Source organism: Crinia signifera, chromosome 11 (assembly GCF_055691185.1).
Source record: "Crinia signifera chromosome 11, ASM5569118v1, whole genome shotgun sequence".
NCBI classification, from domain to species: Eukaryota; Metazoa; Chordata; class Amphibia; order Anura; family Myobatrachidae; genus Crinia; species Crinia signifera.
In genome coordinates, this window is record NC_139227.1 from 32847532 (window position 1) to 32874709 (window position 27178).

The 27178-nt window shown below is 49.9% G+C and overlaps 1 protein-coding gene across 1 annotated transcript in view; it reads right to left on the minus strand.

Moving 5' to 3' along the window:
• Positions 1–10096: 10096 nt before the first annotated feature.
• The window catches only part of KCNG4 (potassium voltage-gated channel modifier subfamily G member 4), a 32515-nt gene continuing 15433 nt past the window's right edge, over positions 10097–27178 (minus strand). The window contains exon 3 of the mRNA XM_083165542.1: positions 10097–11238. Within this exon, the coding sequence (XP_083021668.1) occupies positions 10480–11238 (759 nt within the window). The 3' untranslated portion in view covers positions 10097–10479. The remainder of the gene's footprint in view (positions 11239–27178) is intronic.

The window sequence follows — 27178 nt, forward strand, 5'->3', positions numbered from 1 at the left end:
AGACTAAAAGATTGGTAGTGATTCCCAGACTTCTACTGAATTGTGCTTCTCATGTGCTGTTCATGTATTTGCTGGGAGGCATTATAGAGTGGGCACTTTCTATGTATTTGCTGGTTGGTATTATAGAGTGGGCACTGTCTATGTATTTGCTGATTGGCATTATAAAGTGGGCACTGTCTATGTATTTGCTGGGTGGCATTATAAAGTGCGCACTGTCTATGTATTTGCTGGGTGGTATTATAGAGTGGGCACTGTCTATGTATTTGCTGGGTGGCATTATAGAGTGGGCACTGTCTATGTATTTGCTTGTTGGCATTATAGAGTGGGCATTGTCTATGTATTTACTGGGTGGCTTTATAGAGTGGGCACTGTCTATGTATTTGCCGGTTGGTATTATAGAGTGGGCACTGTCTATGTACTTGCTGGGTGGCATTATAGAGTGGGCACTGTCTATGTATTTGCTGGGTGGTATTATAGAGTGGGCACTGTCTATGTATTTGCTGGGTGGCATTATAGAGTGGGCACTGTCTATGTATTTGCTGGTTGTTAATATAGAGTGGCACTGTCTATGTATTTGCTGGGTGGCATTATAGAGTGGGCACTGTCTATGTACTTGCTGGGTGGTATTATAGAGTGGGCACTGTCTATGTACTTGCTGGGTGGTATTATAGAGTGGGCACTGTCTATGTACTTGCTGGGTGGTATTATAGAGTGGGCACTTTCTATGTATTTGCTGGTTGGTATTATAGAGTGGGCATTGTCTATGTATTTGCTGGTTGGTATTATAGAGTGGGCACTGTCTATGTATTTGCTGGGTGGTGGCAATATAGAGTGGGCACTGTCTATGTACTTGCTGGGTGGTATTATAGAGTGGGCACTGTCTATGTATTTGCCGGGTGGCATTATAGAGTGGGCACTGTCTATGTATTTGCTGGGTGGCATTATAGAGTGGGCACTGTCTATGTATTTGCTGGTTGTTAATATAGAGTGGCACTGTCTATGTATTTGCTGGGTGGCATTATAGAGTGGGCACTGTCTATGTACTTGCTGGGTGGTATTATAGAGTGGGCACTGTCTATGTACTTGCTGGGTGGTATTATAGAGTGGGCACTGTCTATGTATTTGCTGGTTGGTATTATAGAGTGGGCACTGTCTATGTATTTGCTGGGTGGCATTATAGAGTGGGCACTGTCTATGTATTTGCTGGTTGTTAATATAGAGTGGCACTGTCTATGTATTTGCTGGTTGGTATTATAGAGTGGGCACTGTCTATGTATTTGCTGGTTGGCATTATAGAGTGGGCACTGTCTATGTATTGGCTGGTTGTTATTATAGAGTGGGCACTTTCTATGTATTTGCTGGTTGGTATTATAGAGTGGGCACTGTCTATGTATTTGCTGGTTGGTATTATAGAGTGGGCAATATCTATGTATTTGCTGGTTGGTATTATAGAGTGGGCACTGTCTATGTATTTGCTGGGTGGCATTATAGAGTGGGCACTGTCTATGTATTTGCTGGGTGGCATTATAGAGTGGGCACTGTCTATGTACACACAGTCACACGTCCAGTAATATCCTTCGCATACTGTATAAAGGTTTTTGTTGTTATTTTTGTGTATATTGGTAATATACAACAATTGAATCAGGTGGTTGCATACTGTGTGTATTTGTGACGGCATTGCATGCTGTGTGTATTTGTGACGACGTTGCATGCTGTGTGTATTTGTGACGACGTTGCATGCTGTGTGTATTTGTGACGGCATTTGCATGCTGTGTGTATTTGTGACGACGTTGCATGCTGTGTGTATTTGTGACGACGTTGCATGCTGTGTGTATTTGTGACGACGTTGCATGCTGTGTGTATTTGTGACGGTGTTTGCATGCTGTGTGTATTTGTGACGGTGTTTGCATGCTGTGTGTATTTGTGACGGTGTTTGCATGCTGTGTGTATTTGTGACGACGTTGCATGCTGTGTGTATTTGTGGCGGCGTTTGCATGCTGTGTGTATTTTTGACGACGTTGCATGCTGTGTGTATTTGTGGCGGCGTTTGCATGCTGTGTGTATTTGTGACGGCATTTGCATGCTGTGTGTATTTGTGACGGCATTTGCATGCTGTGTGTATTTGTGACGGCATTTGCATGCTGTGTGTATTTGTGACGGCAGCATTGAGGATAAAGGTTTCAGTTCTCACATACAGTATTAGGACTATTATCCGGCAGTAGGGGGACTGTTCACAGAACATTAGGGAAGAGAACACTGTAACTCTTTGTGTCATCCCATAAATCTGACTCAGATCTATACAACTGTTCTCAACCATTCACTTTTGTTCCAGCCCCTGCCCCCTGTAATGGCCTTCACCTCCCAATACTGCAACCCTTAGCACAGTAATAATTGTTATGTTTTCCAATTCATAAGTAATGCCCAAATGATCATCTGGGGCAGACTGCCGGCTTCTTGTCTCAGGGCTAAATAATAGCTCCTGCCCCAGATATCAGAACCATGGCTTTCATTGGGATGCTTATATAGCCTGCGGGACTCAGTCTCAGCACTGAGGGCTAGTACATGCCAAAGGAGTGATTAATGCCGGGACTGAGACCAGCTACTTAGGGCAGGTGATGGATAAATGGACCACACACCAAGAATTAATGTCTCTCAACTTAATAGTACATCACCGGTTGGTTGCAGAGGTCGCCTGGCTGTACACATGATTTGGGACTGGATCATTCTTCCTGAGCAAGATAACCGAATGCTAGGCCTCTGTGACATCCATGAGGTTAATTATTGATGAGTGATTTTCATGTCATTCTATCAGGGATCTATCTATCTTGATAAGACCAGGGAGTGTATCCATTATACTTGGTGATTCAGTAATAAATACTGTGAGTGCACATGTGTTACACAGTATCCGTGCAGCATTGTGGTGCCATGGTGTGCAATGGTACCTGTATTACATTAATAATGCCGCAGATGTACAGTATTGCACAGTAATGTAATGTGACCTTCTACCCTAGCAATCTGTGTACGTACATCGGGCACCACCAAAGTAAAGGGCATCATTTATTCTAGAGCCTCAGTGCATTCTGGGCCTGATTCAGTAAGGGTCGTAAACGATAAGCTATTCGATCCTTAGCATACCACCCACTGCCTGCATACCAACCCCTGTCTGCATACCACCCCCTGCCTGCATACCACCCCCTGCCTGCATACCAACCCCTGCCTGCATACCAACCCCTTCCTGCATACCACCCCCAGCCTGCATACCACCCCCTGCCTGCATACCAACCCCTACCTGCACACCTCTTCCTGTCTGCATGCCGGAACTGCAGACAAGTAGATCTGCGGGTCCCAGTTACAGATGCGGCAAGCGGAGGGGTTAGGCAGGTCCCGGCAGGAGAGCTGCAATAGCCCCGCAGACCCTGGCGCCCACACTTACTCAGCACCTCCTCGCCACCGCAGGGTCTGTGAGCTATTGTTACGCCACTGTGCCTGCATACAACCCCCTGCTTGCATACAACCACCTGCCTGCATACTACCTCCTGCCTGCATACCACCTCCTGCCTGCATACTATCTCCTGCCTGCATACCACCTCCGGCCTGCACACCTCCTCCTGTCAGCATACCACCTCCTGCCTGCATACCACCTCCTGCCTGCATACTATCTCCTGCCTGCATACCACCTCCTGCCTGCATACCTCCTCCTGTCTGCATACCACCCCCTGCCTGCATACCACCTGCTGCCTACATACCACCTCCTGCCTGCATACCACCTCCGGCCTGCATACCTCCTCCTGTCTGCATACAACCCCTGCCTGCATTCCACCCCTGCCTGCATACCACCTCCTGCCTGCCGCCTCTAGCATCATCAAAAACTGTCTGCTGTAAGGGAGCGGACATTTTGTGAGGGTCAGTTTTCATTAGCAGCAGGAGCCAGGGAAGCGCCGGAACCAGAGACAAGTAGATCTGTGGGTCCCGGTTACAGGCACAACGGCGGCAAGTGGAGGAGTTAGGCAGGTCCCGGCAGCAGTGCAGTGATAGCCCTGCAGAACCCGGTGCCCACACTACTCAGCGCTGTCTGCAAGGCTATTGCTATGCCACTGTGCCTGCATACCACCCCCTGCCTGCATACAACCACCTGCCTGTATACTACCTCCTGCCTGCATACCATCTCCTGCCTGCATTCCACCCCCTGCCTGCATACCATCTCCTGTCTGCATACCGCCTACTCCTGTCTGCATACCACCCCCTGCCTGGATGGTGCTATAGGCATTTTATCTGTATAAGCAAAGATTTATCTCCTATGCAGAGGAGAACCTGTTGGGGTAAGAGTCCAAGCTCCTGTGCAGTGGAGGACTTGTTGGGGTAAGAGACCAATCTCCTGTGCAGAGGAGGACTTGGGGTAAGAGTCCAATCTCCTGTGCAGAGGAGGACCTGTTGGGTAAGAGTTCATTCTCCTGTGCAGAGGAGGACTTGTTGGGGTAAGAGACCAATCTCCTGTGCAGAGGAGGACTTGGGGTAAGAGACCAATCTCCTGTGCAGAGGAGGACTTGGGGTAAGAGTCCAATCTCCTGTGCAGAGGAGGACCTGTTGGGTAAGAGTTCATTCTCCTGTGCAGTGGAGGACTTGTTGGGGTAAGAGACCAATCTCCTGTGCAGAGGAGGACTTGGGGTAAGAGACCAATCTCCTGTGCAGAGGAGGACTTGGGGTAAGAGTCCAATCTCCTGTGCAGAGGAGGACCTGTTGGGTAAGAGTTCATTCTCCTGTGCAGAGGAGGACTTGTTGGGCTAAGAGTCCAATTTCTTGTACAGAGAATGACCTGTTGGGGTAAGCGTCCAATCTCCTGTGCAGAGGAGGACTTGTTGGGGTAAGAGACCAATCTCCTGTGCAGAAGGGGACCTGTTGGGTAAGAGTTCATTCTCCTGTGCAGAGGAGGACTTGTTGGGGTAAGAGTCCAATCTCTTGTGCAGAGGAGTACTTGTGGGGGTAAGCGACCAATCTCCTGTGCAGAGGAGGACTTGTTGGGGTAAGAGTCCAATCTCCTGTGCAGAGAAGGACTTGTTGGGTAAGAGTCCAATCTCCTGTGCAGAAGGGGGCATATTTGGGTAAGAGACCAATCTCCTGTGCAGAAGGGGGCATATTTGGGTAAGAGACCAATCTCCTGTGCAGAGAAGGACTTGTTGGGTAAGAGTCCAATCTCCTGTGCAGAAGGGGGCATATTTGGGTAAGAGACCAATCTCCTGTGCAGAAGGGAGCATATTTGGGTAAGAGACCAATCTCCTGTGCAGAAGGGGACTTGTTGGGGTAAGAGACCAATCTCCTGTGCAGAGAAGGACTTGTTGGGTAAGAGTTCAATCTCCTGTGCAGAGAAGGGGGCATGTTGGGGTAAGAGACTAATCTCCTGTGCACAGGGGGGCTAATTAGCAGTCTCCTAAACATGCAATATACTCAGTGGCAAACGCAGGATTTTCAGAAGGGGGTTTCCAGAGGGGCGGAGCAAAGCACGGAGATGGACACTTAGGTGACCCAGTATATACCGGGTCAGTTAAAGTATTATAGATAGACCAAATGTATATAAATAATAATCATAATAAAATATATATATATATATACATACATACATACAGGGGCGTCAACAGCAGTGTAGACCCCTGGGCATAGCAATTTATTGGGGCCCCTACCGATCCTCCAGCGGTAGGGGTGGGGTAAGCTTTGATGTCCTGCGGGTGGTAGGGGGTGTTATATAAACCGCTCAGCATGTAGGGCTCAGTAATATCCACTAATTACCCCTTTACTGCACAGATGGTGGGAGATGGGTTAGGAGAAGGGGGCATTTGGCTGAATAAAGGGGCCCTGATACATAACTTCCAGGTTGGTAGAGGATGTTTAATACGCAGAGGAGGGGTGTGTAGTGGAGTGGGCTTATTATTCATAATTTTCTGGTGCGAGGACAGCTTGCTTGACTGCAGATATCTCCAGTTCCCGGAAATAGATTTCTTAAATTTTAATGGAATTAAAAACTAGAGAATCCCACCTACCAAATAGTATTGGGGACTAGGGGATCAGAGTTCAGGAGGCAGAGCAATTCGCCAACGAGTATATAAAACTACATACCAGGTGTGTGGAGCTGGGGAAGTAACCAGCTGCTTGAAGGCTGATATCTCTGGTTCTGGGAACAGTAGAGATAAGCTACTAGGGCCCTTTAAAGGGGGAGAGTCCCAGCTTTTGGAATATACCCTCAGAAAAACTCTAAGTCAGACAGAACCTGAAATATCTGACTGGGAATAACAATTAACATGCTTGGATGGGGACCACTGCTTTGAAGTCAGATATCTCTGGTTCCCAAGGGCCGATTTTTACAATTCTTGTATCCATGGAAAGAGGGGACCCTCAGCTTTCAGCTGAGGGCCCTTAGACTCCTGGGGGGTTTCTGGGTACTCAGAAACCCCCCCTGCGTGCGCTACAGATACTGGGCTTAATGGTCTACAGTCTTGCATCATAAACCATGTTTATAAATGTAATACAGAGATTGAGAGAATATCCCCCCCCCCCATACACCCTTCAGAAGACGCCGCGTCTTGCTCGTCTGTAATTTATGCACTTGCCTTTATAAAAGGGTATATATGACAGGAGCGACATTAGGCATCTCTCCGCTCTGCAGACCCCAACTATTGCAGCTGCATAAATCACACTTTGGGGATCATTTAGAGCTTGACACATTACAGTGAATGTATGTAGGAAAAGATATACTTACATATATACATTCTGTCCCATGCACCCCCTGTGTCCTGCTCACACACAGCAGTATTCTCTCATGTACATGTGTAATGTACAGATGGAGAGTATTAGTAGTAATGTACACAGTATAATGTACAACAGTAGTGTCACAAGGGAGTAGCCGGAAGGTGACATCCAAATCCCAGCTCCTGCTCAGTGACATTGGGCCTTATTCTAGTTCACTCTTTCTGACAAAATCCTTCTTAGATGGACAAAACCATGGCCATTATTCTGGTTGGTGCGGTAATGTCCGCGTGCGTTCGGCCCGCCGATGTTTTGTGTCTGCGCATGTGCAGAGGCGTCTCTGCGCATGTGTGAACGGAACGCACGTCCAAATTCCGCATGAAATGTGTTCACTACGAACAGGGGGTGGAGAGGGGCGTGAAGGGCTATTTGGGCTCATTACCATATGCATACGCCCCGCGTTTCATGGGCGTTCCCATGCAAACGCTGGGCGTACGTATGGTAATGCAGTCGTGACGCACGTGTAGGGGGGCGGACATATGACATTGCCGGATGTCAGCTGCCCGCCCAGATCCCTGCTTTTGCACGGAGAAATGCCCGTGTGGTCTGAGGTTGCGGGAGCTGCCTGGCCACTCGGTCCTGCATTCGATGGTCTGCGACCATCGAATGATGGGGGAGGTTCCCTGAGAGGGAGGAGGTTTATTCATGAAAAATACACGTGCGGTCCGTGCGGACAGCTTCTTACCGCGTTCGGACGGAGTTGGCGATCCGTATGGAAGGCGGGGTTTCGGACGCACGGTCCTGGCCGCATATTCGGATCCGGCCGCACCGATCAGAATAAGGGCCCACTATATCATAAAGCGCCGGTACCCCGTACCGCCATAAGAAATCCATGGGCAGCACTCACTGCGCATGCGCCGGAATGCGCAGAGACGTTGTGACATCATGGCGGCGGCGCGTCCTCCACTTGCGTACCGCGCCGGTGCTTAAACTATGCAGAGGACGTTGGCAGACGAGTTGTCACCGGTGGGAAGGCAGCAAGTGTCATGACGCAGCAACTGTCAGCCAGTCAGCGCCGGTAGAAAGCAGCCAGCGGCCAGCACCAGGAGGACCCCTCACACACACATTGTGAGTGTTTATTTATATTTGCATATATCTGTTATGCATCGGGAGGGGAAGTGGGTTTATATTTATATGCATAGAGGGGGGTTCATTTTCACAGGGGAGTATTTCCATTGGGCAGGCTGTTATGCACTGGGAGGGGGAAGGGGGTTTCTGCATATGGCGGGTAGAATCTGCACAAAGGTGGGTTTTTAACATGGGGAGATGTAATGCACTGGGTACTCTGAATGAGTACATTGAGGGTACTTTGAACATGGTGGAATCTGCACTGGAAGGTGAATATTTTGCACAGGGGGCTGGCTGGTCATCTGCAAGGAGGAAAGTATTGCACAGACAGGGGTATTGTAACGGGAAGGATTATTCTGAACATTGTAAAATCTGTGTGTGTGTGTTGTGTGTGTGTGTGTGGGGGGGGTATTGCACAGCGAGCAATCGTGGGTGTATTTTGCACAGGAGGGGAATTATTGGGTGGGGTGCTGTACCTGTACCTTAAACGCCAGCCAACTGTGTCATAAAGGGCCCCAACGTACATACCCCCTGATGCTGTCGCTAACGCCCACCACACTGCCCGCAGCGCAAGCATTGACCCGTGTGACAGTGGCGCTCTTGTCACCAGGGAGGCTGCCAGGTGGTATTGGGACCAGAACAGGCGGCCGGGTCTCAAGAGTCAGACTTCAGACACTGCCACTGTCTGTTTCAGTGACGCTGCAAATGCAGCGCAGCCAGGGGTGTAAGTATGGTGGTACGGCGTACCGGTAAAACATATGCTGCCGGTACCCCATACCGCCATAACAAATGACCCTCGACGCTCACTGCGCATGCGCAGTCCAGCCGGTGCCTGAGGCCGCGTGGTGCACAACACCCAAGCTTCCCCGTCTGCCCGTGCCTCTGCCTGGAGTTCGACCGAGGAGGAGTGGAAGGCCCTGACCGGGGAACTGATGCATGGGCTGCTGCTGAAAAGGCCATGCAGGTAATGGCCCAGCCGCTTAGGCCGTTACAGAGAGAGGTGGGACATGCTGGGATCTGTAGTTCCACAGGGGACCCTAGGAGATTCCACATCCTGACAGGATGTGGAATCTCCTAGGGTCACCTGTGGAACTACAGATCCCAGCATGTCCTGTCAGTGATGCCTGGCCCTAAGCTAGCTTCCTTACAGATACAAGCTGCTGTCATCTGGCATTTGCATGCAAACCCTGGCAGGGCATGTGACCCCTGGCAGAGCGCATGCAGCCCCTGGTGGAGAGTATGCAATTCCTGTCATCGAGCATGAAACATTGAAACCCCTGGCATTGAGCATGAAACCCATACAAACGAGCATGTAGGTAAGCGGCACTTATGTGACATATAATGTAGTTAGCATTACAGCGTGTGTTATATGAAATGGGCATTACAGTGCGTGGCATAATGGTGTTTGGTATATAACGTGTAATGGGCATTATGGTGTGTGGTATTATTTGTAATAGGTATTACAGTGTGTGGTATTATTTGTAATAGGTATTACAGTGTGTGGTATTATTTGTAATGGGCATTACAGTGTGTGGCATAATGGTGTTTGGTATATAACGTGTAATGGGCATTACAGTGTGTGGTATTATTTGTAATAGGTATTACGGTGTGTGGCATGTGTAATGGGCATTACGATGTGTGGCATATTGTGTAATGGGCATTATGGCATGGGTAATATGTATTGGGTGTGTGACATGTAACAGGCAGTACTGTGTAGATTTTTTGCTGCTCACCTTCGGCGTGCAATATCCCTATTTATGGTTTGTCTGGCTCCTACACTTTGATCCTGACCCCTACATTTTGTGTTCAGGATGCAATGCACAAGCCCAAACAGAAATGTCATCATGTTCTAAAGTTGTCATGTAGCTACTCCCCCTCGTGTCATATGACCACGCCCCTAACCACGCCCATTTTTCACGCTCGGCACAGTACCACAAGACATTTTTCTACTTGTACCACTGTATGGCGGAGAAGCAGTATCAGTGCACATCATGGCACTGGCATGTTCCCCATAACAACGGCTCTCCCCTCTACCCCTCAGTCTCCTGAGGTGTTACTAAGGGGCAGATTTATTAAGCTCGGTGAAGTGATAAAGTGTCTGGCTTTTATCACCGGCCAATCAGCTTGTAACTGTGAAGTTACAGGCTTGGTTTGAAAAATGACAGGTAGGAGCTGATTGTCCGGTGATAAAAACCAGACACTTTATCACTTCACCGAGCTTTATAAATCTCCCCCTCAGTGTCTCCGTCCTACAATCGTGATATAACTCTGTTACACAGCATGTAACCATCATGATAGAACACTCAGTCACAGAACTGTGCAAATAGATGGCTATTTATTTAAAATCGTCATATTTGTTCTGTTTTCTGCAAACTGAATTTTTTCAGCTAATTCATTATACAGTCTCTAATATACATTGTTTATATGTAATCAGATATGCATTGCACTGTGCATCAGGCCTGACCGCAGGGTTTGGGTCACTCTGTACATGCTGGACACCCTGAGTACTCTCTGAGTAACAGATCGGAGCGGGTGTTGTATCCAAGCTACAAGTGCACATTGGTAGATATTGATGGGCTCTTTTCTGCTCATGTCCGGAAAGGTCTATCTCCCTGCTTAGAAATACTTGTATGTTTCCTCTGAGAGTAAACTGTCCGTGTCGTTGAATGTATCACTTTCTTCTGATTGACTTGAGTCCTTCAGCCTCACCAGCCGACTTTGGAGTCTCTCCTGGTCTCGCTTTACCTCAGCGTACGTGCGGGAGAACGTATGGAATATGGAAGTAGCGGGAAAGGCCATAATTAAGATGCCGCTTAGGATGCTGCTCAAAGCCACCACTTGACCAGGAATGCTTCTAGGCACCATATCTCCATAGCCAACCGTCGTCATGGAGATGATGGCCCACCAATAGGACGCAGGGACGCTGGTGAACTCTTGGCATCGGCCCATTTCATTTTCAGCGAGGTGGACCAGCGGTGCAAACAGAGTGACCGCCACGCACAGGAAGAGCATGAGGAGCCCAAATTCCCTGGTGCACCGCCTGACCGTGAGGCCCAAAGTCTGCAGGCCAAGTGAGTGTCTGGCAAGGCGCATCACGTACAGTATCCTCAAGGCACGTAGAACCCGCAGCACAAGCCCGATCTTCTCTAGGTACGAGTTGCCGCTGGGCTTATCAAGAGATTTCTGCTCGTCCTCCACTATCAGTGAAACATAATAGGGCAAAATGGCCAGAACATCAATGATGTTCAAGGGCCCCTTGAAGAACTGGCACTTGCTCTTTGCTTGGACAAATCGCAAGAAGAACTCCAGGGAGAACCAGGCCACACAAACCGTCTCGATGATGAAGATGTTGTAGCATTTCGGAGAACATTCCCCCTGCACGGAGAAAGAAAAGTTAATTCAGGACAATAATAAAAAGAGTGGTGGTTCCGCGGTGTAATTCAATATGGCTACCGTGTATCACCCCCACTAAGCTGAAACTGAAGCATCCAGTGACACATTAGAACATGACATGTTCTGCACGGAGAACCTTATTCCCTATATAGCTTTATTATGACCTCTTGATTGTTCTACTATATAAAATTACATGCAAAGCCCTCCCCCCTGCGAGCAGCATGCCGACAGTGCAGGGAACTCGCACAGAAGCCCTGTACATGCACGAAACCGAATGGATCTGAATGAGGACCATACTGTAATAACTAGGAGGGAGTAATCCTGTTGTATCACAAATACGCTGTACACCAGTGGTTATCAACCACGGTCCTCAAGTACCCCAACAGTGCACATTTTCCAGGTCACCTGACAGGTGCACTCTTTGGGGGTTATTCTGATTGTTTTGCAAGGCTGCGACTTTGCAGCCTTGCGAGTACACCAAACCCCTCTTTGCACATGGTGGACTGGCCGCCACCCATTCGCAAGGGCAATTCCCTCGCAGGGCCTGTGAATGGATGTTACACAGTAATATCCATTAGCAGCCTAGGGGGATCCACCCACATCATTCGATGGTCGGCCACCATCAAATGATGGCAAAGGTGCACGCATATGCGTGGTGGCTCGGGAGGAAGTGGACGGAAAGCTGACATCCGGTAATGTCAGCTGGCCGCCCCCCGCACCTGCGTGATTTGCATGAGAACGCTGGTCACAGGACCGCATATAAAATGCTGGTGTTCCCTATATGTAAATGGCCCGTCCCGCCACCCCACTCCCCTCCACACCCCCTGCCTGCACACTTGGAAGCATGCACCCAGCGAACACCCTGTTCGCCGTGGCCGCACGCACCCTGTGTCTACACATGCGCAGATGCAAAAAAATCGCTCCCCATGCAAACACACGGGCGGAGCGAATGAACCATAAGAACCCCCTTTATTCACAGATCAAAGGTGAGCTAATTATTTAATTTGTGATTCTGTGTGGAGACCTGGAAAACGTGCACTGTTGGAGGAGTACTTGAGGACCGAGGTTGGGAACCACTGCTGTACAGAATGCACAGTATTTGACCAGCAATATTTAAGTTCCTGTTTAAATAGACATAGTGTAAATGTAACTGTGCCTCTGAAGCTGGCCATACACTTGTGCGTCTTCTCCCCCCAGAAAAGACACACGCTATCCCCCCTTCAGCCACCCAGGACCTTTTCATTCAATATATTGCAAGCGATCCCAGCCACGCCTGCGATCTGACATATCTCTCCTGCAGCTGGTGCGACTTGCAGGCTACGATGCAATTGGCATGGGACCACGCATCAGAGCCTTATGGTAATCACATGCGATTTGGATGTCAGCTGCCCGTCCTGTCCTCGCACAGGGCGCCCGCAGTTTAGAGTGACGATGACAAATAGCTCATAGTGAATGGTTCCCCTTCATACATAAGAGACATATTCCACTTTAATGCTGATGAAGTGGGCACAGAGGATGAGCGGAGAGGAAGATAAGAAGGGAGATTTAGATTCATCCAGCGTGGTAGATATTAGGTAAATGTCACAGTCTTAGCAGGAAACACGATAAATAATGAAACTTTCCAAGTTCCGAGGTTATTTTTGGATCTGCTGAATAAGAGGTTTGAAAAAAAAATGGGAGATAATTCATTACGGCAATGTCAGAAATGAAATATCTTCATCACACCACCGAGCAGATCCTTTCTGTGCTAAAACATAACGGAGACCTCCAGATCCAGCAGATAACAGGACATATCCTTAATAGTAATAGAGCATACACACGGTGAGATATGCACTACTTTTCTATTCGATTTTGCTTCTAGAAGCTAAATCAAATAGAAAATCAAATGGTTTTTCTACATTCGATGCAGATTTGATCCCAATGCGCGCTCCCGTATAGTGTGATTCGAATAGAAAAATATTCTTGGCAGCCAAGACTATGGCCAGTATTCAATGCTCCCAATTCACCGTTTTTTTCGGCGAATCGGGCTGTTTGCACTCCTTGCAGTGAATCTTTTTCACTGAAAATCTGATTCACCCTATTCAATGTTCACTGTTTGCCAAAAGCGAACAGTGAATGCCGGCCAGTTCTCCATTTCATGCTCGCTCCAATTCGCTGGTGTATTTCAATGGGGTTTTCTGTGGGATTCGCTGAGAGTGTATTCAGTGGGAGGATAGCGAATTGCTTTCTCCCTGATTTTTGCCATGATTCACCGTTTTTGCATTCGACATCTTTTTAAGGTGAACTGGAAAGTGATCTTTTGAAATAAAGGGGTTTTTTTTGGTGTAAAAAAAAAATTCTGTGAAGGGACATATATTAATTTAATTTTTATTTTTTTACATTATTTTTTTTTTAATACACATTCGCCAGCAGGGGGCCGGGAGCCGCTAATTAGATATTCATATATTCACTTCACTTCCCTACACCTGTCACCTGCCAGCTCTCTGGGGGGGGGGGCAGCTTCTGCTGCCTGCGTCCCCAGGAGCCCTCCCCCACAAATTCTGGGGCAGGCAGGGAGGCTTACATCTCCCTGCCTGCCTCTGTCCCCGGCTCCTGGTTAAAATTCGCTGTCGGGGGCAGCAAGCCCCTGCGGCATTGAATACGGTGACAGGGAGGGCTGGCAGGATTCGCTGCACATGGAGAAAAAAAACATTAAATACTCTCATATATATTGGAAATCTAATGTAGATAGTGCAAATCTAATGTGTTCAATGCAGCATTCCATTCGATGTCCATCTCCTGCCTGAAGCCAGTGTTGATCTAATAGTTAGGGATAAATTTACTAATATGGATTTGTAAAAAATAGGTGTATTCGTAGGCAGAAATACACCTATTTTTTACACATTTGTATTTTCGGGATTTACTATCCCAAAAATACAGCAATTCGTATTCCTAATGATGGGACATTCGTATTTGTATTTACAAATACGAATGTCTACACCATCGATAGAATACGACAGGAATCACCATTCAAAAGAATGGTGGTTCCTGATTTACTAAGCAGCCGTATTGATAATACGGCTGCTAATTGGTGTAAAACAGGCGCGAAAATACGACAGGAAAATACACCTTGCTTTCCCTGTCGTATTTGGCTTAAGCCTGCACGGATCAGTCAGATCTGTGCAGGCTTCAGTGTAAAAAAAATAGAAAAATAAATAATAAAAAAAAAACAGCGTGGGGTCCCCCCCACAGCTGTAACCAGCACTAGGCTGAAAGAGCCGGGGCCGGTAATTAAAAATCAGGGAACCCGACAAATAGGGGTTCCCCGATTTTTAACAACCAGCCCCAGGCTCCAGGTCCGGGGCTGGTTCCCAAAATATAGGGGACAAAATGAGTAGGGGTCCCCCGTATTTTAAGAACCAGCCCCAGGCCAAACCAGCCAACAGGGTAATGTCACAGCCAGGGGACACTTATTATATAAGGTCCCGCGGCCAAAACATTAACCCTACCGACCAGTCAGCCTGGCCAGGGGCCCTGGGGGAGTGGGGAACCCCCCAATAAAGGCCTCCCCCCCCTCCAGATCTTACCTGACCAGGCTGAAGCCTGGTGCTGTCCCCGGTGGCCCTGTGCGGTGGCCACCGGGCTGATTCTGTGTAAAAGAATAGATGAAAACCTATTGTTTAAAACTGTGGAACTATGAGTCCCAGCAAGCCTCCCCCGCAAGCTGGGACTTGGAGAACCACAAGTCCCAGCCTGCGGGGCATTAAAGGGTAGTTCCACAGTAATAAAAATAGTACCATAAACACACAATGACACAATGAAAATAAAAGTTTAATACATCCGTTACACACATACTGATACTTACCTATCTTGTTCCGTAGGTAGCCCTCTGTGCTGGTGTCCGGTGTCCTGTGTCGTCCTCCAGGTCCATGGCGGTGTCTGGGTCCGAAGAAATCCATGTTGGAGCTGTGGAAGGAAATCCAACTCACCTGATCTTGTGCTGACGATGTCTTGTCTTGGTCCGACGTAGTCCAGGTAATCTTCAAGCTGTCGCCGGTCCCCGCACTGTCCGCATCGCAGGAGCCAAGAAAGTCGGCTCCTGATTGGCCGCTAGGCGGCCAATGTAATCATTCTGAGGAGAGGCGCCGAGTATGAAATATCTCTGCATCTCTCCTCAGTGCGATGCGGACAGTGCGGGGACCGGCGACAGCTTGAAGATTACCTGGACTACGTCGGACCAAGACAAGACATCTTCAGCACAGGACCAGGTGAGTGGGATTTCCTTCCACAGCTCAAACATGGATTTCTTCGGACCCGGACACCGCCATGGACCTGGATGACGACACGGACCGCCGACATGGACCTGGAGGACGACACAGGACACCGGACACCAGGACAGAGGGCTACCTACGGGATCAAGATAGGTAAGTATCAGTATGTGTGTAATGGATGTATTAAACTTTTATTTTCATTGTGTCAGTGTTTATTGTACTATTTTTATTACTGTGGAACTACAAGTGCCAGCGGACCTGGAGCCTGAGGCTGGTTGTTAAAAATCAGGGAACCCCTATTTGTCGGGTTCCCTGATTTTTAATTACCGGCCCCGGCTCTTTCAGCCTGGTGCTGGTTACGGCTGTGGGGGGGGGGGGGGCGGACCCCACGCTGTTTTTTTTTTATTATTTTTTTTTTTTTTTTACACCTTGCAGCCTGCACGGATCTGACTGATCCGTGCAGACTGCCTGAAAAATTCGTATTAGCGGCCGTATATATGGCCAGCTAATACGAATGAATACACCATCGGAGGGTTACAAAGCAGTCGTATATGACTGCTTTGTAAATTCCCCTCCGGAACACGACTGTGCATACGACTTAAACAGTCGTATGCAGTCGTAGGGGAAATACTAATACGAAAAACTAGGTTTTTTATATTAGTAAATTTCCCCCTTAATCTTAATGCACATCGAATGGAAAATAGTGGAAATCGAAAAGGAGTAGAAAAATCTTCAGAGCAGGTGGAATAGTCCATATCTAATAGAAATCAAATCGAAAACTGAATCGGGAATCGTGTGTACGCCTTAAGACCAAGCCTCCCTCGCTCAAACAGCCAGCAAACAGATTCCACAAGCACAAGCAAAGCCAGCAACATACTTTTCAAATAAAAAAACGTTTATATAGCATTTACTGTACCGTGTGTGCAAAACCGACATTTTTAAGGTGCAAAAAAAAAAGTGCAATTTTTTTGCAGCCGCATGAGAAGACAAGAGGGCATTGGCGTAGCTAGACATTTTTCTCCCCCCTGCCCAAAAAAATTCTGCCGCCCCACCCCGTGCATTTGTAATGAGTGTGACCTGCTCATTTCATATGCACGGGGTGGGGACCCGCTCATTCAATATGCACTGCACTGGGTCCACGCTCTTTAGATGTGTACAGGGTGGGACCAGCTCAGCGCTCACTGCTGCCTGGGTTGCCTGCAGTTCAGCCAGTGGTGCCCCCCACAGACTCAACTGGTGCTGCTTCCCCAAGCCACTGCAGGGTCTGCCACATATGTAGCTACGCCACTGCAAGAGGGAATATTTCCAATAGACATGATGGATACTTAGCAAAGTAATGTACACATTCACTCGCATGCTAGTGCGGGGCTTCGCTTGGCAGGGGGCATTTACCTGCTCGCTAGGCAGCAAAAATATGCTGCCTAGCGGGCCAGTTTGAATTGGGCCCTTTATTCCTAAACATGATTGTGCAGTTTCATAACTCTTTGAAGGTTACTGGAGGTGTCCCGAGATCCCGGTGCCGCGTTCCTGCAATACGATGCCCTGTGTAGTATAAGGATTACAGCTGAGCCAGCTATATATCACTCTTGGCTACAAATATAGTCACCTGAATCATTTCATTATTTACGGATGATGTGTAATAAAATCTTTGTCTCTTCTCCGCATTACAACATGAATAAACAGAACCGAGTGGAAGCTCCGCTACAGACCAGTAATGTAGCTCTTGGCACAGCATTGCCACTCATCCTCTAATACCCCTTTTACACAAAGGCAAAAACCCACGTTTTTTTGCCTCGTGGACCCAGGTCAGCATCAGTGTAAAAGGGGCCAACCCAGGTCCATTTACACTGGAATCCTACCCAGGTCCTGACCAGGGTGGAACACTGGTAGGACCTGGGTAGTGGGCGGTGTAAACGGTCCCAACCCAGGTTGGGACATCCGGGCAGTGCTGAAAGGATAACGGAAGCATGGGACGTGCTTTCTGGAAGTCAGCACCATGCGTTCCGCAGTGCGTTGCAGCGACAAAAGACAGCATCTGGGAAGGACAAGGCCACGAGCGGACAGCGCAAACAGGCTCCGGGAACCCCTGCTACCTGGCGCTCTACAGACGGACCTGCCACAGCCTTAATCCGCACTAGGAAGCAGCACTGACAGGCAGTAGTGGGACCAAGAGCTTAAAGGAGGAGGGTATACTATATACCCTACCTACAGAAATCATAATTGGATGCAGTATCATTTATGTTCACATGAGAGATGCTGCATTTAAAATAAACAAACCAACATTTTTTTGCAAAGCGAACTTGTCATGTCTTTTATTTTTAAATCATTGAGGGAAGGTTGTCTGGCAGGTTATCAGTCCAAAAATAGTCATTTTTAATGTCATCTATAGGGAAAGCAGGTCTGACCCAGGTTCAGTGTAAACTGTGCAGACCCGGATCTGACCTGGGTCACAGTGTGTGCACAGGTACACTACCCCTTTTACACTGCCGCAAAAACCCGGGTTTTTGCATTGTGGACCTGGGTCAGCGGCGGTGCAAAAGGGGTTAACCCGTGTCCCTTTACATGGGACTTTTACCCAGGTCCTGACCAGGGTTGAACACGGGCAAGACTTGGGTAGAGGGCAGTGTAAACGGGTACGCCGCTTCATCCGACCCGGGTCACGTTTACATCAGTGGGGGAAGCCCAACCTCTGGTCCACAGCTTGGACGGGGAAGGGGGGCGCCGCAGTCCGGGGCCCGGCCCAGCAATCGGCAGTCCCAGCGCTTGGAGATGATATCATCTCCAATTTCCGGCTCAGGAATCACCTCTGCCAGAGGGGGGGACACGTGCAGGTGAAATTTGCGGGGACAGACCGTTGTAAAAGGTAACAAACGCAGGGTCGCACCCGGGTTGAAGCTGGGTCCAAAAACCCAGGTGCGACCCAGCGTTTTGGTGTAAAAGGGGTATAAATGGGGTATAACTCTGCTAATATCAATGTTAGCGGAAACTGGTGCTGCTCCTTCATTAGCTGGGATGCTGGATGTTACATGGACAAAGCATTACACTCGCCGTACGGGTCCGTCACATTATTGCTGGGAATATGAATATTTATGTCATTGCTTTTTGTTCTGTTCATATGTACATTAATTTAATGCAGCATTATATATTTGACACTATAATCCTCTCATAAACATTATATTCCTTCCTAATAGCAGGGAAATGGCATTTTAGGTGGTCAAAGTAATAATTAACCCTTAATGATAATTAACCCTTGATAATTGTTACAAAAATCATTGTTGACTTTTCCAATTAAATTAAGTCAAGATCATCTATATAAAACGTGTTCAATCTATCAATGTAAAGTCATGGCAACATTATCATCATTATTATCATGTCATTTTTATATTATTTATCTATTACCAGTTATGTATATAGCGCACAGATATTCCGCAGCGCTTTACAGAGAATATCTGAACATTCACATCAGTCCCATTATATCTCATTGATGTTCCTTCTCAGTGTGCTGGGGTTAGACTTTTCTAGCTTTTCAGATTTTGAAACCATTGTTTAAAAGGGTTGATAGTAATTAAGTTGACCACTATTGGTCGACAGTCAAAAGGTCAAAGGTTATGATTTTTTTTAGTGTCTATGTCGACATAAGTCAACATGGGCACCCTAAAAGCATCCCCTTGTCCGTCATGCTTCGACCTCCGGCCCCACTATTAAAATCTCGCTCTATGTACACTTGGATAGCAAAGTATGAAAAAAACACCTTTTTTTAATTTTGAAACCCATGTCGACCTTTTCCATGTTGACCGGTTGGTTGAGTGGACCTTTTGACCATGTCGACCTAATGCTTGTAAACCTTTTTCATGTGTCGACCTTTGACTGACCTAATTACTGTTGACCTATCAACCGCCTCCCCGCTAAAAGCCATTGATGCTTTAGTGCGGCGCATGTGCAGACCATGGCCGTTGGGCTGCCATTGACGGTCATAGACCATCGATAAACAAATGATGGCTAGTATACTGTGCATGAACCTGAACTGGCCCCACATTGATATTTTCTAGATAAATCCGGGATTGCCAAATTACTTTTCATATAAATACCAATAAAAACGGGGGGAAAATGACACTATTGGCGGGGCCCATTTACTACAGGATGATATATACAATGCGATCTGGATGGGATCTACCGGCCAGGATTACATTGCAATATGACATCCTTTCGGCCCGAATGTATGTTTCGGGGACAGCGGCCCGTCCCTACGATCTGCTTTGCCAGGTACCGGTGGTCTGCGCATGCACGGTTATCGCTGACCGACGCTGACCTGCCGACAGTGCGGTCTGTAGCGCATGGGCTATATATAGTGGGTTACTGCCATCTCAGGTGAGACATAGGGGTGGGAAAACATCCTGATGGGTTCCGAAGATTTGAAGCCTAGCGATCATGTCTGAATCGGGCCTTATATGTCATCCACTATGTACAGTGCTAGAGAATCCTTTTGGCAATCTCTTATATATTTGGCTACACCTGTCACTCAAAGTGTGTGAGTATGTCTGTAACGCTGGGTAGAGCCTCTGACTCACATGACTGACTCACATGACAGAGAACCAGCCCAGTGAGCCCACAGTGCCAGACACCCTCTGCCTTCCCATGCTGCCCAGACACTGATACTCCACAGCCACCAGGTGAGCACCCCCCCCCCAGCACCCCCCCCCCCCGCGATTCGCAGCACCTCACCCCCACCCCCCCTCCCGCAATTCGCGGCACACACACCCCCCCACTAGGACCCCCCCTTCCGCAATTCGCGGCAACCACCCCCACGACCCCTCCCACGATTCGCTGCAACCCCCCGCACCCCCCACCCTCCCGCGATTCGCAGCACCCACCCCCCCCCATGACCTCCCCTCCCGCAATTCGCGGCATCCCCCCTCCAGCAATTCGCGGACACCCCCCACCCCCCCCCCCCCGCGCGATTCACGGCAACCCCAGGATTAAATGGCACATGCAAAACACTGAAATGGCTATGGTCGACAATGAAAAAGGTTGACGAGTTTTTGAAGATTTATTTTTCATTTTAAGAATGTTTTCATATTCATTCTCATGTGTCGACATAGACATCATCAACCAAGACGTTGTATAATATACAACACCTGTTCTGTTTTACTGTAGGTGTTTTAAGTCAGATCTTTTACTGCCACTATTACTGTTTATGTAAATGCATTCTGAATGACAGCAACATCCTACCATTCTGCTACAAGAATATATAACCAACTAGGTGAGTCATCGCGCCCCGTGCCCCCCTACCGCAATTCACGGACCCCCCGCGGCCCCCCTCCCATGATTCACGCCCCCCTCCCACGATTCAGCCCCCTCCTGCAATTCGCAAACCCCCCCCCTCGCGCTTTGCGTACCCCCGCCCCCTCCCGCGATTCGCGGACACCTGCGCCCCTCCTGCAATTCTGCCCCCTCCTTCCCTTGATTCACGGCACCCCCCCGCGCCCCTCCCGCAATTTACGGCACCCCTCTTTAGTCCCCTGTATACCCACACACCCCTATCACTACCCAGCTTCCTGCTCTCCTGAACCGTAACTTCCACCACTGGGGAGTTGCTGGCGCTGTGTTGACCACATACCCCTATCATGCCTCATAGCCCAGCCTCCTGCTCTCATGCACCCGAACTCCCACCCAGTAGGTGGAGACACTGACTCCGTCATGTACTCCTGTGCTGCCACGCTGGACCCTCACCCACTGGCAGAAGCTGCACAGTATCCCCCACACTCCTCTTTAGTCCCCCGTTTGCCCACACACCCCTATCACTACCCAGCCTCCTGTTTTCCTGTGTCGTGACCTCTGCCAGTGGGGAGCCGCTGACTCAAAAACACCCTACTATACTATTGCACACACACACACACACCTCAACAACACGCACACACAGCCCCCCCCCACACCCACAAATGTCACTGTACCCTCCACACTATCAATGTACATCTTACTCTGTAACCGCTTTTTAATTAAACAAAACAATACAATACACACCCCCTTCCACATCATGGCCCTTATTCTAATTCGGACGGTACGGCCCGCGTGCGGCCGTACCGCCGATGTTTTTCTTCTGCACATGCGCAGAGGTCAATCTGCGCATGTGCAGCCCCCTTCGCCGCAGACGTATTTCGTCCGCCGCAAAGGGGGCGTATAGGGGCGTGAGGGGCTTCAGACCCTCATTTCCCTATGTGTACGCCCCGCGTTTCATGGGCGTTCCCATGCAAACGCGGGGCGTATGCATGGTAATGAGGGTATGACGCAACTCATGGGGGCGGAAAGCTGACGTCGCCGGATGTCAGCTCTCAGCCCCCATACAAGCTAGCACACGGACGATTGTCCGTGTGGTCTCAGCTTGCGGGAGCTGCCGGGGCGTGCGGACCTGCCTTCGATGGTCGACGACCATCGAATGCAGGGGGCAGCTCCCACCATGGTGGAGGCGTACGCCTCCACCATTTTTATGCGGATCGCCAGCCGTCCGTGTACGGACGGCCGTGGCGATCCGTCTCGTGGGCGGGGATTGGTTTGTGCGGCCAGAGCACCGTGTGCGGCTCTGGCCGCACCAACCAGAATAAGGGCCCATATGCTCTCTATTTAACACATTTCACCTATTACTCAAGTTGCAATACAGGCCATCTTTCTCCAACCATATTTCTCATATACACACGTTCACAAATTATGGGGGCGCAGCCCCTTACGCCGGTGTGAAGAGTGCCCGTAGGGCGCGATGAATCACCTAGTATATTAATAAAAGAACATTTTTGCACAAGCTCTGAGCTGGCAGAGATCAAGGGGGTGATTCTACATCGCTCGCTAAGCAACGGTCGCTCGCTGCATAGCAAGCAGCTTAACATATCCCCTTGCATGCATTCAATGTAGGGCGTGGCCTGTGACGCTTGTTCTCCTGTGTCCAGTCGCGCCTTCTCCTCAGTGTGCTTCCACAGCTTATGGCATCCAGTGGCGGTGCGAGCCAATGACAGCTGCTGTTCTGCATCCTGAGATGTAGAGTTCCCGGCGTAGCAGTGTGCCCCAGTATTTATGTACATGCCAGGTGGACGCGGCACATTCGCGGCCGTGCGGTAAGGCTGAATCGGGCCCATAATAATGTGCTGCATTTATAGAGATATTTCTAAGCAACAAAATTAAATATTCAAGACAAATGTGTTTCGGCAGCAGATGAACAGAAATGATCTCAGTCTCTGCCAAAGGAAGAGAAATCAATGTAATGACTTTGTGAGCATAAACTCGTGCTGTGTAATAGGCAGACTTATTAATTAACACATAAAGGAAACATAATACTACTAGTAACATGCTGCTGATAGGTGGGATATAGAATACAGCTGGAAATGGATGCAGCCTGACACTGAGGGATGATCTGTTTCTGAGTCAGGAAGGGAGAATTCTATTCCACACACTGACAGCTTGGATAATCCTGGCATTAATATCGCTCCACCGTAGGTGGTAGTTCAGGCAATCGGCCAATTCTTCTGCCTCCACAATAGCATTAGTAACACCTTATGTCAGTAACTATCCTATAACTTGTGTCTAGCTATCACACAGCCCAGGACAGTGACTCGCACACAGAGCAGGACAGTGACACGCACACAGAGCAGGACAGCGACTCGCACACAGCGCAGGACAGAGACACGCACACAGAGCAGGACAGCGACTCCTGCACAGAGCAGGAAAGCGACTCGCACACAGAGCAGGACAGCAATCGCACACAGAGCAGGACAGCGACTCCCACACAGAGCAGGACAGCGACTCCCGCACAAAGCAGGACAGCGACTCGCACACAGCGCAGGACAGCGACACGCACACAGAGCAGGACAGCGACTCGCACACAGCGCAGGACATCGACTCGCACACAGCGCAGGACAGCGACTCGCACTCAGAGCAGGACAGCGACTCGCACATAGAGCAGGACAGCGACTCGCACACAGAGCAGGACAGCGACTCGCACACAGCGCAGGACAGCGACTCGCACACAGCGCAGGACAGCGACTCGCACACAGCGCAGGACAGCGACTCGCACACAGTGCGACTCGCACACAGCTCAGGACATCGACTCGCACACAGCGCAGGACAGCGACTCCCGCACAGAGCAGGACAGCGACTCGCACACAAAGCAGGACATCGACTCGCACACAGCGCAGGACATCGACTCGCACACAGCGCAGGACAGCGACTCGCACTCAGAGCAGGACAGCGACTCGCACATAGAGCAGGACAGCGACTCGCACACAGAGCAGGACAGCGACTCGCACACAGCGCAGGACAGCGACTCGCACACAGCGCAGGACAGCGACTCGCACACAGCGCAGGACAGCGACTCGCACACAGTGCGACTCGCACACAGCTCAGGACATCGACTCGCACACAGCGCAGGACAGCGACTCCCGCACAGAGCAGGACAGCGACTCCCGCACAGAGCAGGACAGCGACTCGCACGCAGGACAGCGACTCGCACACAGCGCAGGACAGCGACTCGCACACAGCGCAGGACAGCGACTCGCACACAGCGCAGGACAGCGACTCGCACACAGTGCGACTCGCACACAGCTCAGGACATCGACTCGCACACAGCGCAGGACAGTGATACGCACACAGAGCAGGACAGCGACACATAGCAGGACAGCGACTCGCACACAGAGCAGGACAGCGACTCGCACTCAGCGCAGGACAGCGACTCGCACACAGAGCAGGACAGCGACTCGCACACAGCGCAGGACAGCGATTCGCACACAGCGCAGGACAGGGACTCGCACACAGAGCAGGACAGCGACTCGCACACAGAGCAGGACAGCGACTCGCACACAGAGCAGGACAGCGACTCGCACACAGAGCAGGACAGCGACTCGCACACAGCGCAGGACAGCGACTCCCACACAGAGCAGGACAGCGACTCACACACAGAGCAGGACAGCGACTCGCACACAGTGCAGGAAAGCGACTCGCACACAGCGCAGGACAGCGACTCGCACACAGAGCAGGACAGCGACTCGCACACAGCGCAGGACAGCGATTCACACACAGCGCAGGACAGCGACTCGCACACAGAGCAGGACAGCGACTCGCACACAGTGCAGGACAGCGACTCGCACACAGTGCAGGACAGCGACTCACACACAGTGCAGGACAGCGACTCGCACACAGCGCAGGACATCGACTCGCACACAGCGCAGGACATCGACTCGCACACAGCGCAGGACATCGACTCGCACACAGCGCAGGACAGTGACTCGCACACAGAGCAGGTCAGCGACTCGCACACAGCGCAGGACAGCGACTCGCACACAGCGCAGGACAGCGACTCGCACACAGAGCAGGACAGCGACTCGCACACAGAGCAGGACAGCGACTCGCACACAGCGCAGGACAGCGACTCGCACACAGCGCAGGACAGCGACTCGCACACAGAGCAGGACAGCGACTCGCACACAGAGCAGGACAGTGACTCGCACACAGAGCAGGTCAGCGACTCGCACACAGCGCAGGACAGCGACTCGCACACAGCGCAGGACAGCGACTCGCACACAGAGCAGGACAGCGACTCGCACACAGAGCAGGACAGCGACTCGCACACAGCGCAGGACATCGTCTCGCATACAGCCCAGGACAGTGACTCGCACACAGAGCAGGACAGCGTCTCGCACACAGAGCAGGTCAGTGATGGTCACACAGAATTATTGAATAACTGCATTTCACACTCGTGAAGTGGAAATTATGGCTCATTTATGGTAAATGGGAAAAGAAAGCAGAATGTTCCCTGCTCCCAGCTAAATGTGGAAGGAACAGAATCTCAGCCTCATAAATGAGTAATTGCATGAGAGACAAATGTGTAATAAGACAACGGAAAATGGTTTTTCTATCTTTAGAAACACACTTATCCTGAATATATATTTGTTACCTGAACCCCACAAAATAACCTGGTAGGGGAAAGCGATGGAAGCGTGTGCAGTAATTGAACTTCTCAGAGGTGCTGAGATGGGGGATTAGTCAGAGCTGATCGCTGTTGTGCGAATTTACAATCTGTTTGACCGTAGCGCACATGCGCACGCCAAAATAGCGAAAATATCACATCTTAGTAAATTTCTCCCAAAGAGTGTGGGGGGGGGGGGGGGAGGGAGAAAAGGGATAGCGGAGGGTGGGGCGAGAAGGGAGAGCAGTAGTTTGAAACAGTTGTGATAGCAGGCATCACTGTTACCTTACTAATCTCTCCCTTCCCCCCAGTACAGGTGGGACTGGGTACCTTGCTCTGTGTCTCCCACCGCACACACTGCTTGGCTCCTGGTCCTCTGCACTGAGGAGAGTTAGAGCATCCGGGTCCACTTCACTGGCTGCCCGGTGCCTATTCCCCTGCGTGCTGCAGAAAGGAGGGGAGGAGCCAGGTCTCCTACTGTCCCACAATCGCATCCTGGTATTGGGTTCTCCCCGCAATCGCATCCCAGGGCCGGATCCCCACTCCCCCTGCACTCACAGCCTGGTTCCGGCTCTCCCCGTACTCGCAGCCTGGTGCCAGGTGCCCTGCAGTCGCAGCCTAGCGCCAGGTCCCTACATACTCTCAGCCCAGCGCTGTGTCTCCCGCACTCGCAGCCCAGCACCGGGTCCCCTGTACTTGCAGCCCAGCGTTAGGTGCCCCGCAGCCTCAGCCCGGGAAGCCACACGCACAGGAGATCATAGGCACAATTTTAAAAATATTACAAAAAAAGGGTGCAGAGGACTGTCTTGGGGCCCCCCCATTCAGCTGGGCCCCATAGTAGTTGCACCCCCTGCACCCTCTATAGTTATGCCACAGGCTGTGGGGGAGGGATAGTTGGGGAGGGCAAGGGCACTGGCAAATGTATAAATATGATAACGGGTGGTCCAAGATCCAACTAATCATGCGGCAGGGACCCTTGCTCGGCAAAAGGGGCATGGCATTAAACATTATACCACACACCGTAATGCCCATTACACATTATAGCAAATGCCATAATGCCCGGTACACATTATATCGCATGCCGTAATGCCCGATACACATTATTCCGCAAGCTGTAATGCCTCCTACATATTATGTCAGGTAATGTAATGCTCATTACACATAAGGCCACACACTTAATGGCACATTACACATAAGGCCACACACTGAAATGCCCATTACACATAAGGCCACACGCCGTGATGCCCATTACACATTATGCCACACACTGTGATGCCCATTACACATTATGCCACACACTGTGATGCCCATTACCTATCGTTACATAAGTGCCGCTTGTCTACATGCTCAATGCCAGGGATTACTTGCTTGATGACAGGGGCTTCATGCTTGATACCAGGGGCTTCATAATTGAAGCCAAGGGGGTTTTATGCCAGTTGTCAAGGTGTTTCATGCTCATTGCCAAGGGGGATTCCATGTTTGTTGCAACAGGGGAGTAAAACATGCTTGTTGCCAAGGGGGGACTGAAATTCTTGTTGCCAAGGGGGACTGAAATGCACTGCCCGACTGTCAGACTCAGAGCAGGACAGGTCTGCGCCACTGCTACTTTGATATTTCGCACTGAGTTGCAAGCCAATAGAAGCTAGTGATCTGGCAGCCAATCAGAAGTGGCAAAAGGTGGCCGGACCGAGAGCTTTGAATGGCTCATGAGGCAGCGTGATATTTA